At 43.2% G+C, this 16,344-nt stretch overlaps 1 protein-coding gene across 6 annotated transcripts in view; it reads right to left on the bottom strand.

Moving 5' to 3' along the window:
• LOC135201831 (oxysterol-binding protein-related protein 9-like) overlaps window positions 1-16,344 on the bottom strand; it is a 254,236-nt gene that overhangs the window by 172,760 nt on the left and 65,132 nt on the right. For all 6 annotated transcript variants that reach the window (XM_064231105.1, XM_064231103.1, XM_064231104.1 and 3 more), the window contains one exon: window positions 13,450-13,570. In XM_064231105.1, the coding sequence (XP_064087175.1) occupies window positions 13,450-13,570 (121 nt within the window). The remainder of the gene's footprint in view (window positions 1-13,449; window positions 13,571-16,344) is intronic.

Below are 16,344 nucleotides of genomic sequence, written 5' to 3'. Positions count from 1 at the left end.
CTAATAAGCTATGCTTTCGTAAGCCTGAGAGCATTACATAATATAATGTTCTGCTGCGATAGAATCCTTTAATAATGTTACCTACGGTAAACAGCATTGAAAGGTTGTACTATCTCTCTTATTGAAAGCTTCTTAGCAAAAGGCATACAATATTTGTTTATGTTAGCTTAACTATCCCCTCAATTCGAGGTTAAGACCGCGATTGTAGGGGAGAGATACAGAAGTTATTCCATCCCGCAGGAGAGAGATACACCCGACCGCTCATGACTGACACCTACATGGTACTGACAGTCACAGGCGTAGGCGTAGGCGTACTGCGTTGGTCTCAGGCTCTCAGCGAAAGCAGTCCCCGCTTACTCTTCCAGAGTTGCCAGCTACTCCATTTAATAAAGGAATTTTATAAAATTATCGAACTTCAGGAAGTTCTTATTAAAGCATATTTAAGCAAAACAAGACTTCGATAAATATGTTATTGTTATTATACAATTAAGTTTGTTCATACTTACCTGGCAGATATATATATAGCTGTATTTCTGACGTCCGACAGAAATTTCAAAACTCGCGGCACACGCAGTGGGGCGGCCAGGTGGTAGTACCCATTCCCGCCGCTGGGAGGCGGATATCAGGAACCATTCCCATTTTCGATTCATATTTTTTATTAATGTCTCTGTCTCCTGAGGGGAGGAGGGCGGGCACTTTAATTATATATATCTGCCAGGTAAGTATGAACAAACTTAATTGTATAATAACAATAACATTTTGTTCATGCCACTTATTCCTGACAGATATATATTATAGCTGAATCCCACCTTCGGATGGTGGGAAGAGACAGAATAGGATTTTTAGGAAACTTAAATTAAGTAGATGATATACTCTTGGTTCCTTACCTGTTTGCAAAGTAGACTATGTGATTACTGTCACTTCAAGGCTGCTTTTGCTTAATCACAGAGTTGCCAGCCAGGTGGAGACTGTAGTGTGCTGGTGCGCTCTGGATGATCTGTCAACGGGAGTGCGAGACCTCAGCGTGACAAGATCATCGAGGCCATACAAATGAGGGCAACGAAGCAAACTGACCACCACCTGACCAACTATTCACAAAAAAACCCCTTAAAACTAACTAAAGGATGGGAGATCTTCACATAAGACTCACCACAACCTAAAAGCACAACAACCTAACTTAACTAACTAATGGGATAGGGAAAGAGCTACTTCGGCACCCCAATACTGTGTCCGCAGAAAACGTATGGCCCCAGTGCATTACAATCGTCATAAATCGTTCTCAACATCCCTTAGGTAATGTGAGGCGAACCGGACGGAGTTACTCCTCCAAAAGGTGCAATCAAGGATGTCCTTGATTGACATGTTCTTTTGGAAGGCAAGAGAGGTAGCGACGGCTCGTACTTGTGCGCTTTTACTCGGAAGAGGCTCAAAATCAGTCTTCTGGAAAGATGAATGAGCCTCCCGAATGGTGTCCCTTAGAAAGAAAGCAACAGCATTCTTCGATAAAGGTAACTCTGGTCTCTTCACAGAGCACCAGAGGTTACCTGAGGGACCTCTTACCTCTTTCGTTCTATGCACGTAGAACTTGAGAGCCCTGACCGGGCACAGGACTCTCTCTGGTTCTTGGCCCACCAGACTTGACATACCCTTGATCTCGAAAGTCTTCGGCCAAGGGTTCGAAGGATTTTCATTCTTCGCCAAGAAAGTTGGGTTCAACGAGCAGACAGCATTGTCCCCTTTGAATCCCATTAACTTGCTAAACGCTTGAATTTCACTAACTCTCTTAGCCGTCACAAGAGAAGTTAGGAAAGAGCCTTCCTTGTCATGGTTTCGAAGAGACGTGCCTGAAGCGGTTCGAAAGTGCTCGACATAAGGAATTTAAGGACTACATCCAGGTTCCATGATGGAGGTCTCATTTGAGGAACCTTCGAGGTCTCGAAAGACTTTAAAAGGTCATGAATATCCTTGTTGTCAGGACAGGTCGAGGCCCTCTGTGCCTAAAAAACGCTGACAACAGCTTTTATATCCCTTGATGGTAGGGACCGCTAATTTCTGCACATTCTGAGAAAGAGCAGAGAAAATCAGCTATCTGGTTCACAGAGGTCGAGGAAGAGGAAACTCCCTCCTTTTTACACCATGCCCTGAAGGAAGCCCACTTCGATTGGTAAACCGCTCTTGTGGAAGCACGTCTCGCATGTGCGATTGCTCTCGCAGCTGCTTTCGAAAAAAAAACCTCTCGCTCTGGCCAACTTTTCGATAGTCTGAACGCCAGTCAGACCCAGAGCGGAGAGGTTTTGGTGAAACCTTTCGAAGTGAGGCTGTTTGAGTAGATCTTTGTCCTCCAGGGCAATGTCCTTGGAAAGTCTACAAGGAAAGACATGACCTCTGTGAAACCATTCTCTCGCTGGCCACATCGGCGAGCGATCAGGGTTAACCTCGTCCCTTACCGAGGCCGCAAACTTCCTCATGACTTCCCCCAGAATCTTGAATGGTGGGAAGGCTATAAGTCTAGGCCCGTCCAATTCCAAAGCAAAGCGTCTACCGCGATTGCTTCTGGATCCAGGACCGGGGAGCAGTAAAGAGGAAGTCTCTTGGTCCTTTGACGTTGCGAATAAGTCGACCAATGTGGACGTCCACAGGTCTCGACAAACGTCTTCGTTCAAGGTCCATTCCGTCGGTAGGACTGGTGTCCCGACGACTGAGAAGGTCTGCCCTGACGTTTTGCACTCCTGCAATAAATCTCGTCAGGATAGTCACCTTTTTTCTCTTTTGCCCACAGCAGAATCCTCTCTCGCTAGGGAAAAACAACGTTCTGGATGTGTTCCTCCCTGGGTTTTTAAATAGCGAGTGCTGTGGTATTGTCCGAGTTTATCTGAACAATCCTTGTTCTCCAAACTCTTTTCTGAAGAAACTGCAGGGACAGAAAATACTCGCTGCCAGTTCTTTGACATTTATATGCCAGGCTACCTGTTCCCCTCTCCAGGATGCCTGACACTTCCTTCCCCCTCCCCCCTGTGTTGCTCCCCATCCTGTGATGGAAGGCGTCTGAAAACAACACTAGGTCGGGGCTCAGAAGACTTAGGGACACGCCCTCTGAAGCTTCTGAGGGTCCAACCACCATCTTAGGTGGTTCTTGATTGGAAGCGATATCCTCAATATGGCATTGAGATCGTCCTTGGCCTTCCACTCGTCGGCAAGGAAAAATTGGAGAGGCCTGATGTGCAGTCTTCCCAAGGAAACAAACCTTTCTAGCGAGGAAAATGGTCCCCAGCAGACTCATTCCATTCATCGCCGAGCAAGTCTCTTCCTTAGAAAGGCTGAGATCTTTCTAAGCCTAGCCGCTGACGTTCCTGGGACGGAACGCTCGAAAAGCCACTGAATCCATCTGAATCCCCAGATACACGATGGACTGTGTTGGGGTCAGATGCGACTTTTCGAGGTTGACCAGAAGTCCCAGGGACTTCGCTAAGGCTAAAGTGAACTGCAAGTCCTTCAGACACTTCTCTATCGACGACGCTCTGATCAGCCAGTCGCGAGGTACAGGGAAACTCTTATTCCCGAAGAGTGTAGCCACCTCGCTACGTTCTTCATTACTAATGTGAACACCAGGCCCCTCGGAAGCCGTGGTCAGTCCGAAGCACATAGCTCTGAACTGCCATACTTTGTTGTCTAAGACAAACCTTAGATACTTTCTTGAAAGAGGGTGGATCGGGATGTGAAAGTACGCGTCCTGCAAGTCTAAGGATACCATCCAGTCGCCCGGTCTCAACGCTCCCAGAACAGAATGAGGCGTCTCCATCGTGAATTTGTTCTTTTCCACGAAAAAGATGGAGCCTGCTTACATCTAGAACTGGACGCCAACCTGACGACCTGCTTCGGTACTAGGAAGATTCGTTGTCAAAAAACCTGGAGACCCCAGGTCCGCGACTTGTTCCACCGCTCTTTTGTCGATCATCTGCTGAAGGAGATCGAACAATACTTTCTTCTTTTCTCCCTGATAGGATGGAGAAAGGTCTCTGGGAGTCGTAGAAAGAGGAGGAAGATCTAAAAAGGGGATCTTGTACCCCTGCTCACGATCTTGAGGGACCAAGAGTCCGTGGAGGCTCTCTCTCTCCACGCTCCCGCAAAAAACTTCAGTCTGGCTCCGACTGGTGTCTGAAGGACAGCTTCTCACTTGGAAGGCTTTGGCTTAAAGGAAGCTCTCCTCGTGAAAACCCTCTCCCTCGAGGAGCTGCTCTTGAGGGGGGAGCCCCACGAAAGGGCTTTACTTTCTTCGGCGGTCGAACCGCAGCTGAAGAGGTTGAAGGTACGGCTGACCGTCTTGTAGACTGGGCCAAAAGGTCCTGAGTGCCTTCTCTTGTAAGCTGTTCGTCAGGTCCTTTACCAACGTCTGGGGGAAGAGATGGTTCGAAAGAGGCGAAAACAGCAAATCCGCTTTCTGAGCTGGAGTCACCGAACGAGCTGTGAGTTGCACAGCAAAGCTCTCTTTTTAATAAAGCCGTTCCAAAATGAGATACGAGCTCCTCCGAACCATCCCTGACGGCTTTGTCCATACATGCTAACACGCTGGAGACAGCTCCCCCAGACTGAGAGATTCTGGGCTTCTCGCTTGTAGATCCGAACTCCCAAACACCAGTCAAGGAAGTTGAACACTTCCAGCGTCCTGAGCAGACCCTTCAAAATGATGTCAGTCTCCGACGCGGTCCAGGTTACCTTAGGGCAGAGGGTAAATCGACCTCCTCTGCAAATCCACTAGGCTGGAGAAATCTCCTTGAGCCGAAGAAGGGATACGAACTCCCACTTCATCTTTGGTTCTATACCAAATGCCCCTTTTCCACTAAGTCTAGTAGGAGGCAAGGCGAAGGTCGTCTTGCCTTGGTCTCACCTTCGTACCATCCAATCCTCGGAGCTTTTTAAAAGCACGTTTCGTGAGAGAGAAGTTTTCATCTCTACAAACTCCGGGTTTTTCCAGTTTTAGATGAAGAAAACTGCGAAGGAGGAGACTGGGAGCTGCGGGCTGAAATTTGTCTTAAAAGAAGAACGCAAGAGTCGTACGAGGACTTTATAGTCCGAGATAGACGGGGCTGCAGCAGGTTCTCTTCAACCGATTCAGCCGAACTACTTAGCTCTCTTCTCTCTAAACGGAAGAGGAGACCGTCTTACAGGAGAGGGCGTCCTAATGTCAGGTTTTGGCTTGATCAAAGGACCCCCCCTATCCTGCTAGAGGCAGCCTTATTTCGGGTGTCTTCTTTATGACGCTTACTGCTCGATGAAGGTAGAGCGTCCTGAGGAGGACGAGCGTCCCTCAGCGCCTTCCGCAGCAGTCTCACCTGCCCGAGAAGCGTCCTTACATTTCTTCTTCGCTGGCATACGTGCCTCGTTGCGCGTAAACTAGCGTGTCTGGGGGGTACGACTTCTTGGTCAGAATCCCCAAAAACGTCTTGAAAGGCGGCGGCTGAACGTCCTGCCTAGCGTCCTGCCAAGCGTCCTGCCGAGCGTCCTGGTGAGCTCCTGCCGAGCGTCCTGTCTAGCGTCCTGGCGTCGAGAAGTCCTGCCTACGTCCGCCAAGCGTCCGACGAACGTCCTGCTAGCGTCTGCCAAGCGTCTGAGAGCGTCTTGACAAGCGTCCTGACGAGCGTCCTGCCGAACGTTCCCTGTACAGAGCGTCCTCCTCAAAGCGTCCTGACGTAACGTCCTTCTAGAGGACGAACGAGATCGGCGAATCGCCGAAGGAGAAGCGATTGGCGAACGAGACGAAGTAGGTGAAGGAGAAGGAGACTGCTTAGTCCTCTTGACAGGCAGTCTAAGGTCCTTCCTCCGCTTAGGCTCGACTGCTGCTGGGCGAGTCCTCTGAGCCATAAGCGAGGATAGCTGGTCCTGAAGGGACAAAAGAATGTTCTTCGTTGGGGAAGAATGAACAGAGGAAGCAGGACTGATCCTGTGAGAAGACGAGGGGCGAGGGGACGCCTCCTTCCTTCTCACAGGTACAGCTACCTGCTTCTCAGGTATACGCGCCTGTGCACGCAACCTAGCGTCCTCATCGGAGGAGATCCTGCCTCTCTTCTGAGGCGGAAAAACGTCATACGCGTCCTCCGACGAAAGCGGCGAAAGAGGACGTGAAGCGTCCTCCGCACGAAACGTCCTTTTCAAAGGACGAGAGTCTCTCCGAGCGCTCCACCCCTTGCGCGGGGAGGACGCTTCGGAGGACGAAAAGCACTCTTTCAGGACGCGCGCTCGTGCACGGTCCTTGGCAGCCTGGGTCTTTGCTACAGGGCCTGCCGAAGGGACGCCAGATCGGTGGGAAGCCCCCGTAACCCTCTTGCGGCTTTCGACATACCTACTCCCTGGGTCTTGGGAGTCTGATAGAGGTCTAGGCCTAGAGGCATTATGGGGCCGATCTGACGCCCCCTCCACAACACTGGGGGCACGATCACACACTTGCACCGAGCCAGTTTCTAAGGCTTTCACTTTGGTCCTCCAGAGTGCGAAGAGACTCCACCAAAATCAGAGAGAGAGCATTCGCTTCTCCCGACACAGAATCAGAGCCCGAAGGCAACACAGGTTTAGGGGTTGTAAACACTACAGGTGTTAATGCAGGAGAGATGTTAGCCTTACCTTTGGAAGAACCACTCCTGGAGGAAGACCTCCTGATCCTATCGCGCTCAATTTAAGGCGATAGACTCATATACTCTCCATTCATCATCGGTCAATTTCTCACATCATTGCACCGATTATCAATCAAACAATTAAGCCCCCCTACAACTCATACATACTGTGTGGGGGTCTACCGATGCTTTCGGTAGCCTCACCTTACAATCAGCCCTCACACACACTCTGAAAACTCACTTAACACTTGATCCAGACATATCTTATATAGAAAAGTCAATCCAAAATCAAAAAAAATCAAAAAAACGGTCCACTATCGCGCATGCCAATTCAACATCCAATTCAATACCAAAAAAATCAATCAGATACTTAAAAGCGAGTCAATTTCCAAAAAATCCTGAGCAGAGGTCTGTAAACAGATGTTTACCGACCGGCGACAGAAAAAAATATGAATAGAAAATGGGAATGGTTCCTGATATCCGCCTCCCAGCGGCGGGAATGGGTACTACCACCTGGCCGCCCACTGCGTGTGCCGCGAGTTTTGAAATTTTCTGTCGGACGTCAGAAAATACAGCTATATATATATATCTGTCAGGTAAGTGGCATGAACAAACTAGAAGCTAAGTAGGATGTTGGTCTTTGTGAAAATTAAAAAAAAACAAAAAAAAAAAATTTTTTAAACAATCCCTTTAAGCGTAGTCCTTCTAGGAAAGTCGTAGAAGGATACTGGTAATGAGTTGCACAGAAAAGAAGTAACTACGGTATGTGTTTATGATTTGACCGTATCGTATTCTCATACAGTAGAAACTCTACTACCTTCTACTATCTTCTTTCTTTTCGTTAATAGAACGAAAGAAAGAGTATATATATATCCTTAAGGAACGAAGTTAATCCAGGAACTCTTTAAATCTTCGTGATCCCCTCATAAATCGCGGAAGAGACAGAATTCCTGTTCATCACTAGGGTTTTACGGAAGGAAGTAGATATTTCCTATCCGCCATCATACCCAAACGTCGATGAGATTCTTATTAAGAAAAAACTCCCAAAGTTCTTGCCTCCTCAAAAACGAGGGAAGAGCATGGATGAAGGAAAGAGTCCGCATTGAGAGGAACTGCCTAACACAGGAGTCTTCTGAATAATGAAAAGGGGCTCAAAGAGGAGTCTCGCGACTGACCTCTCTCTCAAATGAAGATTTTGGAATCTTCTGACGCCTGGCGTCTGGATCCTTATGGCGCCTAGCGACCTGGCGTCTGGATAGTTCCGCGCGCCTGGAATGTTCCGCACGCTAGAAATGGAGACTCGCTCCTGGAACGTTCCGCTTGCGTGGAAGGTCCCGTGCGTCCTAATAGATCCGAGCGCCTCTAGTCTTGTTATACGAGCCTCTTGCCAGTAAACGTTCAATGGAAGCATCCTTCTGATTGCCACTCTATTATAAGGCTCCTTAGTTAAGCCATCTGTTTTCTCTTTGAAGGCGCCTTGCGCCAAGAAAAAAGTTCTGGAACGCGGCTCGCACTCAGTTGCTGGAACGCGGCTCGCGTTTAACTGTATGAACGAGGCTCGCGCTAGTCTGTTGGAACGCGGCTCGCGCTAGTCTGTTGGAACGTGGCTCGCGCTAGCTTGCTGGCTGGCTATCAGCCTCTCGCTCAGTGAGTCAGTGTTCTCTTATTCAGAGAACGAGCCAGATCGTCCGAACTCCAAACATGTACATTCTTCGTCTTTTCGGATGTAAGATGAAGAAACTGAAGAACAGACGCACTTTTTGAAGGATGCCTTTCCAATGGCTATCCCTGGCAGTCTGGGACGTTTTACAGATCCTGCCGAGGGAACGAAACCCGATCGGTGGGATTCTCCATAACCTCCGTAAGGCTTTCGACTTTCCTTCTCCTCTGGGCTTGTGAGTTTGGAAGAGGTCTAGGCCTGAGAGCGAGACAGAGCCGATCGAACGGACACCCCCTCTAACTAATTAGGACGCCTTTCAATGGCGAACTTGGCAGTCTGGGACGTTCTACAGATCCTGCCGAGGGGACGCTGATCGAAGGGGATTCTCCATAACCTCCGTAAGGCTTTCGACTTTCCTTCTCCTCTGGGTATGTGAGCTTGGAAGAGGTCTAGGCCTGGGAGCGAAACAGAGCCGATCAGAACGCACCCTCCACTGCACTAACACTAAAATCACTTCTTACCTTTCAATAGCTCGTATTTTGAGCTACATTCTTTTGTCTTCAATTTGCAATATGAATTTGAAGATTCTGTGAAGTAAGAAGGAGATGAGGATACCACACTACTAGTATTGTTAATGCTCTAACTGCTCGTTAGTACGAGAGCTATATAAACTTCTAAAGGAAGCGTAACTATTCTTTCCTTACATCCTCAAGAAGGAAGTTAGCTCAATCAATTCTAACATTTACTACACGTTATTATGAATAAATATTAAAATTTTCCTTCTTGCAAACTATGTGAGTATCTACCGAAAAGTTCGGTAGTTACACGTAAACAATTCTTCGAAATTTTCGAAGCCAAAGTTATAAAAACAAATTAATATGCGTATGCCGAACCAAAGATCCAGTACTTCCCTGCAAAAGATAGCCCAGTAGATCGATGGCGATGAAATCCAAAAATCAAGTCAGGAGGAACTGCAAACGTTGTTTACATTCCAGCGACAGAAAAATTATGAATTAGAAAACGGGTATGGTTCCTATTCCCGCCACCCAGCGGCGGGGGGGTAGATCACCTGACCTACCTGCCGCGTGTGCCGCGAAATTCAAATTTCTGTCGGACGACGGAGTAATAGCTATGTATATATCTGACAGGTAAGTTGAATGTATAAAAATGTAATTTTTGTTAATATTTTTGGGGGTCTGGAACGCATTAATTGTACTGACATTATTCCTTATGGGAATTACTGTTTCGGTTTTAGTAGGTTTCGGTTTTCGTGGGAGGTTCTGGAACGAACTATGTACAAAAACCAAGGTTCCACTGCACAAGGGCTTCCTGTTCCTGCAAATGGAAAGGTGTCCTTTGCACTGGATTTTGTGACTGTAGCTTTCAAGAAGAAAGGCTTTGTAGGAACATATGATATCCACAATTTAAGCTTTAAATCTATGCATATCATGTTCAGAGAAAATAGTGCAAGTTTTTGAGAAATCTGTAAATTGGTGTTTGCTGTCCATGATGACTGATCTTTGATTACAGTGAAATTTCCATGTGATAGAATGGGACTTTGTTTTCTAATTAAAATGTAATTTACTTGAAATTTTACAGCACAAATATGAACCTTCACACAGAAAACTACGCATAGAGCGTAAATCAGCACAGAAATGTGATTCTGCTAGACTTTGAATACCAGAAATGAGCCCTTGGAATTGGGTTTATCTGATTTTTAAATTACATAATTGAATTTCTTGGACCCAAAAATATGCCTAGACACTAGGACCATCATTCTAGGTAAATTAGAGCATGAGGTATAGGGAAAACTCAATTTTCTTCAGATACGATTATGTAGAAAATTTCCAAATAGCTATTACAAGAGAATACCCACCTTCCCAAAAGTCTACCCAAGTTTTTTTTAAGCCAAGACCCTATATTTAGCAAATCTGAAGAGTAACTCTCTACCTCTCTCAACACACAGACCCCCTCCCGCCCCTGACTATTGTCAAACACCTTCAATTACTGACTCTGCAGACAAGAGATATATATAACAAACAAGGAGTGGTAGATCAACACACACAGAACAAGTAAGAAGTTTGTACCTAAGAAATATGAAAACAACAAATATATGTTCATATGAATTATACCAATCACACTCAAGGTCTGTAGATTAAAAAAAATCATGGAACCATTCCAGTTAAGGAATCAGATATAAACTGGAGGACACACCTATTTTCACACTGATTTTCAAAACATCTGAGAAGCTTACCCCTCACAGTCCGGGTTAAAATACGCTTGTGCAACACCTATGACCAGCCTAAATTTAAGGCTGATCAATCTAAAAGAACACTAAAAAAAACTTATCAATGGAAAGAGGAAGATATGTATATGATCATGGTATAAAGAAAAAAACGAAAAAAAATTCTGTATCTTCCATGGGAAGTTGAAAGTTAATATTTTCCACCCTTTGCTAGCCTCTTTTCCTTAAGACATTCCTAAAAATATGCTAATTTTTCAAAGTTATAGTGTTCTTTCTAATATTCTTTTATTTTATTTTGTCAAATTAAAATTACAGTTCAGACAATATCATAACAGATAAGAACTAAGGCCAGAAACAAAAATTCTAAATATAATTATTGTAAAATATTTACAATGCATCCTTGGATGGGAAGTTGTGACAACATTCCCTTTGACCACCTCAAGCAAGACTGAAGGTCTCTCAGCTCACTCCAACTCTTGTACAGCAATCTGAAGAGTTGCCAATGGTAATAAAAGGAACTAGGAACATTCTTCCCACAAAATTCGTTCAAACTCTATGGCACCAAATCTTGAACATAAATGTAGTATATTACCCAGACATTACCAAAAAGCTATAATGTTTAAACATATACAGTGGTCCTCTGTATTTCCGGTGGATGTGTACCAGACCCACATCCCCCGGGGAAATACTTAGAATTCGCGAATAGTTGGAACCCCTATAAAAATGCTGAAAACTGCCTATTTTGTTAGTTAAAACTCAAGAAAAGCCCACTAAAAATTGTTATTCTTAATTTTTTTAATAGTTTTATCACAAAAAGAACATTTTATGATGATATTGATAAAAAAACCTGGAATTTTAGGATATTTCTCATAGGAAAATACCGCAAATACGGCGAATTTCCCATGAATAAGAGGGAAATGTTCCAGAAAGAAATCCGCGAATGCGTGAGTCCGTGAATCCAGAGAACACGAATATGGGAGGTCCACTGTAGTGTGCATGTTACCCGTCCACATGGAGTTAAACAAAAATAAGTAACTTCTAGCTCAGGAGAACATTAATGCTGACAAAAAGTTGGGTCTAAAAAATAAGTTTTTCACTTACATGCAGAACACTCTCAGTGTTCATTCATGACGAAAATGGCCAATTTTTTCCTTGCTACACCCTCCCTGCAAATACCCTGGTACTTTGGCATGAAATCAATAGAAAAGGATACCTGTACCACTAATCATTTAAGGGAAGCTAAGTTGGATGTTCATGGAGTTCCTTTAACATGCTCTGCATCATCAGGGTTAGGTCTTAGGAAAGCTAACTCAAGGGCAAAATAATTCATGAAGTCTAATTCTTTAATGCATAAAACTTGGTCCAGGTTACACAACTGATGGTGTAATATTTTTGCCTAATATTTGCTCTACTAAATCAACTTTTGAAGACAGTATGTTTACCAGGGGCCAGAGGTAGCCATGTTCTCTGCCTATAAGAAAAACAGGATGTATAAAAGGGATTTCAATAAAAGAACAAGATCTTAGAATTATGCAAAGAAAGAAAAATCCCTTATCAAGGAGAGAGAGAGAGAGAGAGAGAGAGAGAGAGAGAGAGAGAGAGAGAGAGAGAGAGAGAGAGAGAGAGAGAGAGAGAGAGAGAGAGAGAGAGTTTTATTTCACAGATGGTCTCATTCTCATTATTTTACTATCCATTCTTATATCTTCTCTTTCATTTCTTCATTGCCAATATTCTTCTATTTCTACTTCTAGAGGGTTTGATAACATCTGGAATTTTATACATTCATACCAAGGTTTGGAATCACTTTTTATCTGATAAAGAGGGACAAATGCAATGCTAAAATATTAACAAAGATGAATAAAAGGAAGTAATAATGAAATGTACATAGTCAGATTTTGCATCAAACAAATAAGAAAAAACTGATGTAACATTTATGACAATCATGAAATCAAGAGTGTTCTCATCTGTTTAAAAATGAACTGAATCACACAATAAATAAGCTTATGACAGGCACATACATACTTCTTTTACAACTATTTGGCACATGGTTTTTCATTCCTTGGAAATCTAGACACGAGTTAAAATAAGTTTATTTCAGATCTGTATCATGTGGGCATACATAACTGTAACCCCCAGAACCTAGATAAAAACAAACAATCTAATCTCTGAAAGAGACTGAGAGTATGAATCAGAGATATGCATTGCACACTGTGATTTCAAAACACTGAGATTAACTAAATTGCATAAATAAAAGTAAATTCTATTTTGCAGCCTATACTGTAGTGAACATAACTTCACTGGAAAGATTGACTGCATGGACAACTGTGGATTCAAAACATAGCGTGCATTTTTTTACAGTAATTCAAAATACTGTAATGCAAGTAGTTCATCTTTTTACCACACCTGAGAACTGCTTAGAAAACAAGTATTATGCGACACCAAATATATTTTTTAAAAATCTGCACAATTTCCATCACAGGTAAAGGAACTGCCGTTTCAATTTGAAAGACATTCAAGTGACACCCTTAGAACTATTTCAACAAACTACAGGATCAGATTTTCTTCCATGATTATAAGACTAACTACAAAAAGTGGACATGTTCTCTACTGCATACTGCAGAGTGCAACATGAAATTCTAATGCAGATAAGGATACTGAAGGAGGGAAGATTATAATTAGTGCAGTGCTGCATTCAACTGGTATGAAAAGAAAGTGATCACATTTTGTGCATTTTCTAATGTAAACAATATGTGACACTCTTTCCTAAAAGAATGTCTACAGTAGGTACAAGTGGTGCGAAGGAATGTAAATTATACCATAAAAGAAGAACTGGAGCAAAGGTAGACCAAAATGCAAGAAATTTATTGCTTTTCAGAACCAAGAACTAAAACAACATACTGTACTGACTTTAGAACTAACAGTTTACACAGGGTACTCACCTAGGACTCTGAGCTGGACTAGCATTAGTGAACTCATCAGCATCGAAAAAGTCCTCATCCTCCGAGCTGGAGTATGAGGTTACTGGCACCATGTTGTCTGGAGGGACTAAGGGACAAGGTACTGGAAAGAAATTAAAATAAGCTTTGAAATAAAATTTATATTAAGACCATGCAGCAATTCTATCTAAATAGTAAAATAAAAAAAAATCATAAAAAGAAAATCCTAATGTCAACTTGATGTCAACCTCTTCTACCCTCAGACTGTACATCAAATGAAACATTAACTAAAAGCTTTTCCCTATTTCTAAAAGAAAGACACACTGTACAAATTACATTTCAGGAGCTTTCCTTCAAAGCAGAGTGGCTGAGGTGGACTTTGGTAAAAGACTTCAGATTTTATGCCTAAAAATATATAAACTACTTTTTACAAGTTGTTGTTGTTGTTATTATTCAAAGAAAACTCATAATCACATGAGTCAATATAATGGGAAAGTAAATCCACAGTAGTATGACTGTTATTTAAAACATAAAGCTGAAAGCTTTTGATGACCTGCATGGTCCTCCTTGTCAGGTCATCGAAAGCTTTCTGCTTTATATATTTTAAATAACACAATCAAACAGTCATAATACTGTGGCTTCCCTTTCCCATTACCATTATCATCATTCAGTTGATGAAACGTATCCATACGGAACAAGCCAACAGGGGTCATCAACTTTAAATACAAGCATCGAAAGAATATGGTGTTCATTAGGAAGAAGTATGAGGAAGTAAAGGGAAATACAGAAAGAGATCCCACTTACAAAAAAAACAATAAATAAATAAATACATAGATAAAAATGTATTCAAATGCAAGAACAGTATTAGGGTTGTAATGCACTGCATTTTTGCTTGAACTTCTGAACTACCAACTTCATGACATCCTCTGGGAGGCTGTTCCACAGTAACAGTGTGAGGAATAAAGAACTGGATCTGATAAGTTCCACAGCGAGCCACATTTATTTGGTCCTATCAAAATACAAAACATCGCCTTTTAAGAACAAGATTTACTCCCTAGGTGGAAGATTGTCTCTCAACTGACTGGCTAACTGAATCTCCACCTGAAATAGTCCTGGTCCCAGTCTTGATAGTGAGCTAAGGAGCATTTAACTACAGTAACCTCCCATTTGGTCTGGCATAGGAGTGACCGAGCAACAAGGCCCTGAGTTCTAGAGATGTGTTTGAAATCTTCCTCATAAGAGGAAAAACTCATTAAACCATGCATGATCCTTACAAGGGGTAACATATGTTGGAAGGCAGTTAAAATCTGGTCATCAAAATTGGTAGGTTCACATTATAGTTCTACCTTGCACTTTGATAAAAGGGAGATTGAAGAGAATTGCATCCTCTAATCCTGGTTGCTCGATTGTTCAGAATACCTGATCCTGATTGTACTAAGCCCAAGTTGCTGCCTCTCAGAGGGAAGAAGTAAGAGCAGCCTTGCAGTCTACCATACATCACATTCTAAATACCTCAGGCAAGATACTTTTCTGTAAGAGGAGCTTGGGTGACTACACAATGTCATGGGCATTCACTACAGATACTAAACACTTGTGAACAATGTGATTTTTTGAAGAATAAGAAAAAGGTAGTTTGATGCTTCACAACAACAGACTTCATTACTTGTGCTACTCAAAAGTAACTCCAAAATGCAAGGGACACCATCCAACATCCTAGACTTCATGAAATTTCCCCAAAATTGTACAGCCTAATTGGACAGAACAGCCATATGCTCATATGCTAAAAGCCATAAAAAAGAACTTCCTGGATTCCATCTTCTTGTGCTTGTCAGTAATAATGAAGAGTGCACCTCCTGTGAGAGAGGGCTTCCTGGATGACTTCCTGTGAGAGAAAGAGCGGGCAGAGGAAGACAAGGAGGAAGAGGACGACCTTGAACATTGAAGAGGAGGAGAAAGTACACCTGCATTTCTTTGCCACCCATACTCCTTGCTTGTGCTCTACTCTCCTCTAATTGAGTGGGAGAACTAGTCAGGCAAGAAAAGCCGAGATCAAAGGGCTCATGGGAAGGATGACCACTACTGGAGGCCCAAAAGGGATGAGCTCATTAGAGGGTGAAACAACAACAGGTAAAGATCCTATTAACATAGCTGAGGATAAGTGGTCCAGGAAAACAGCAAAAGATGGGTTTCCCACATCTTCCAAAAGTATTCAATAAACATGTCATCCCTGTGGCAACCTTCTTGGTAGAAGTAAATAGTAGACTTGCATGTGCACGCACAAGGATGTCATTTGGGACTGCATGTTGATCACTCACCTTCCAATGTGCAACTGCACAACCTCCCTGGACCAAGTATGCAACTTACACAGGGAGAAGATTTGGCATGTGTTCATTAATGTCTAAGGGAGGTATTTCATCCTGATGACATCAGTAATGCTTTTTACCTTTCTTCTCTAGTTTCCAAACCTTTTCAACTGTAAAGACAACCAACCTGCAAACTCCTGACAGGGAAGATCAGAAATGCAAACTCCTGACAGGGGAGATCAGAACTACAGATTCTATTCATATAAAAGGAACAGTATTAGTAGTGATCTGTAGACATTGAGGACAAGAAGCATTACACACTCACCAACATCCTTCACACCTCCATTGTTCACTCTTCTTGGGCAATTCATAACTTAAGAAAATTACATACATTCATAGGAAGAAAAAACACATGCAGACTTGGCAGTTAGCAGGTTAACAGCAAAATCTCCTCACTTGATGACAGCCAAATAAAAAGTGTTTGTTAATGGCAGGTGAATATAGGTTCTCCCAATCACCTCCCTGCCACTAGTAAACTACTTAGTTATAAAGTTTCAGGAATGATGTTTAGGAATGATTGACTCTCAGTTTTCAA

This window comes from Macrobrachium nipponense, chromosome 28, assembly GCF_015104395.2.
Source record: "Macrobrachium nipponense isolate FS-2020 chromosome 28, ASM1510439v2, whole genome shotgun sequence".
Lineage (NCBI taxonomy): Eukaryota > Metazoa > Arthropoda > Malacostraca > Decapoda > Palaemonidae > Macrobrachium > Macrobrachium nipponense.
The sequence above is the reverse complement of the archived record's forward strand: the minus strand, read 5'-3'. Positions and strand labels throughout refer to the sequence as shown.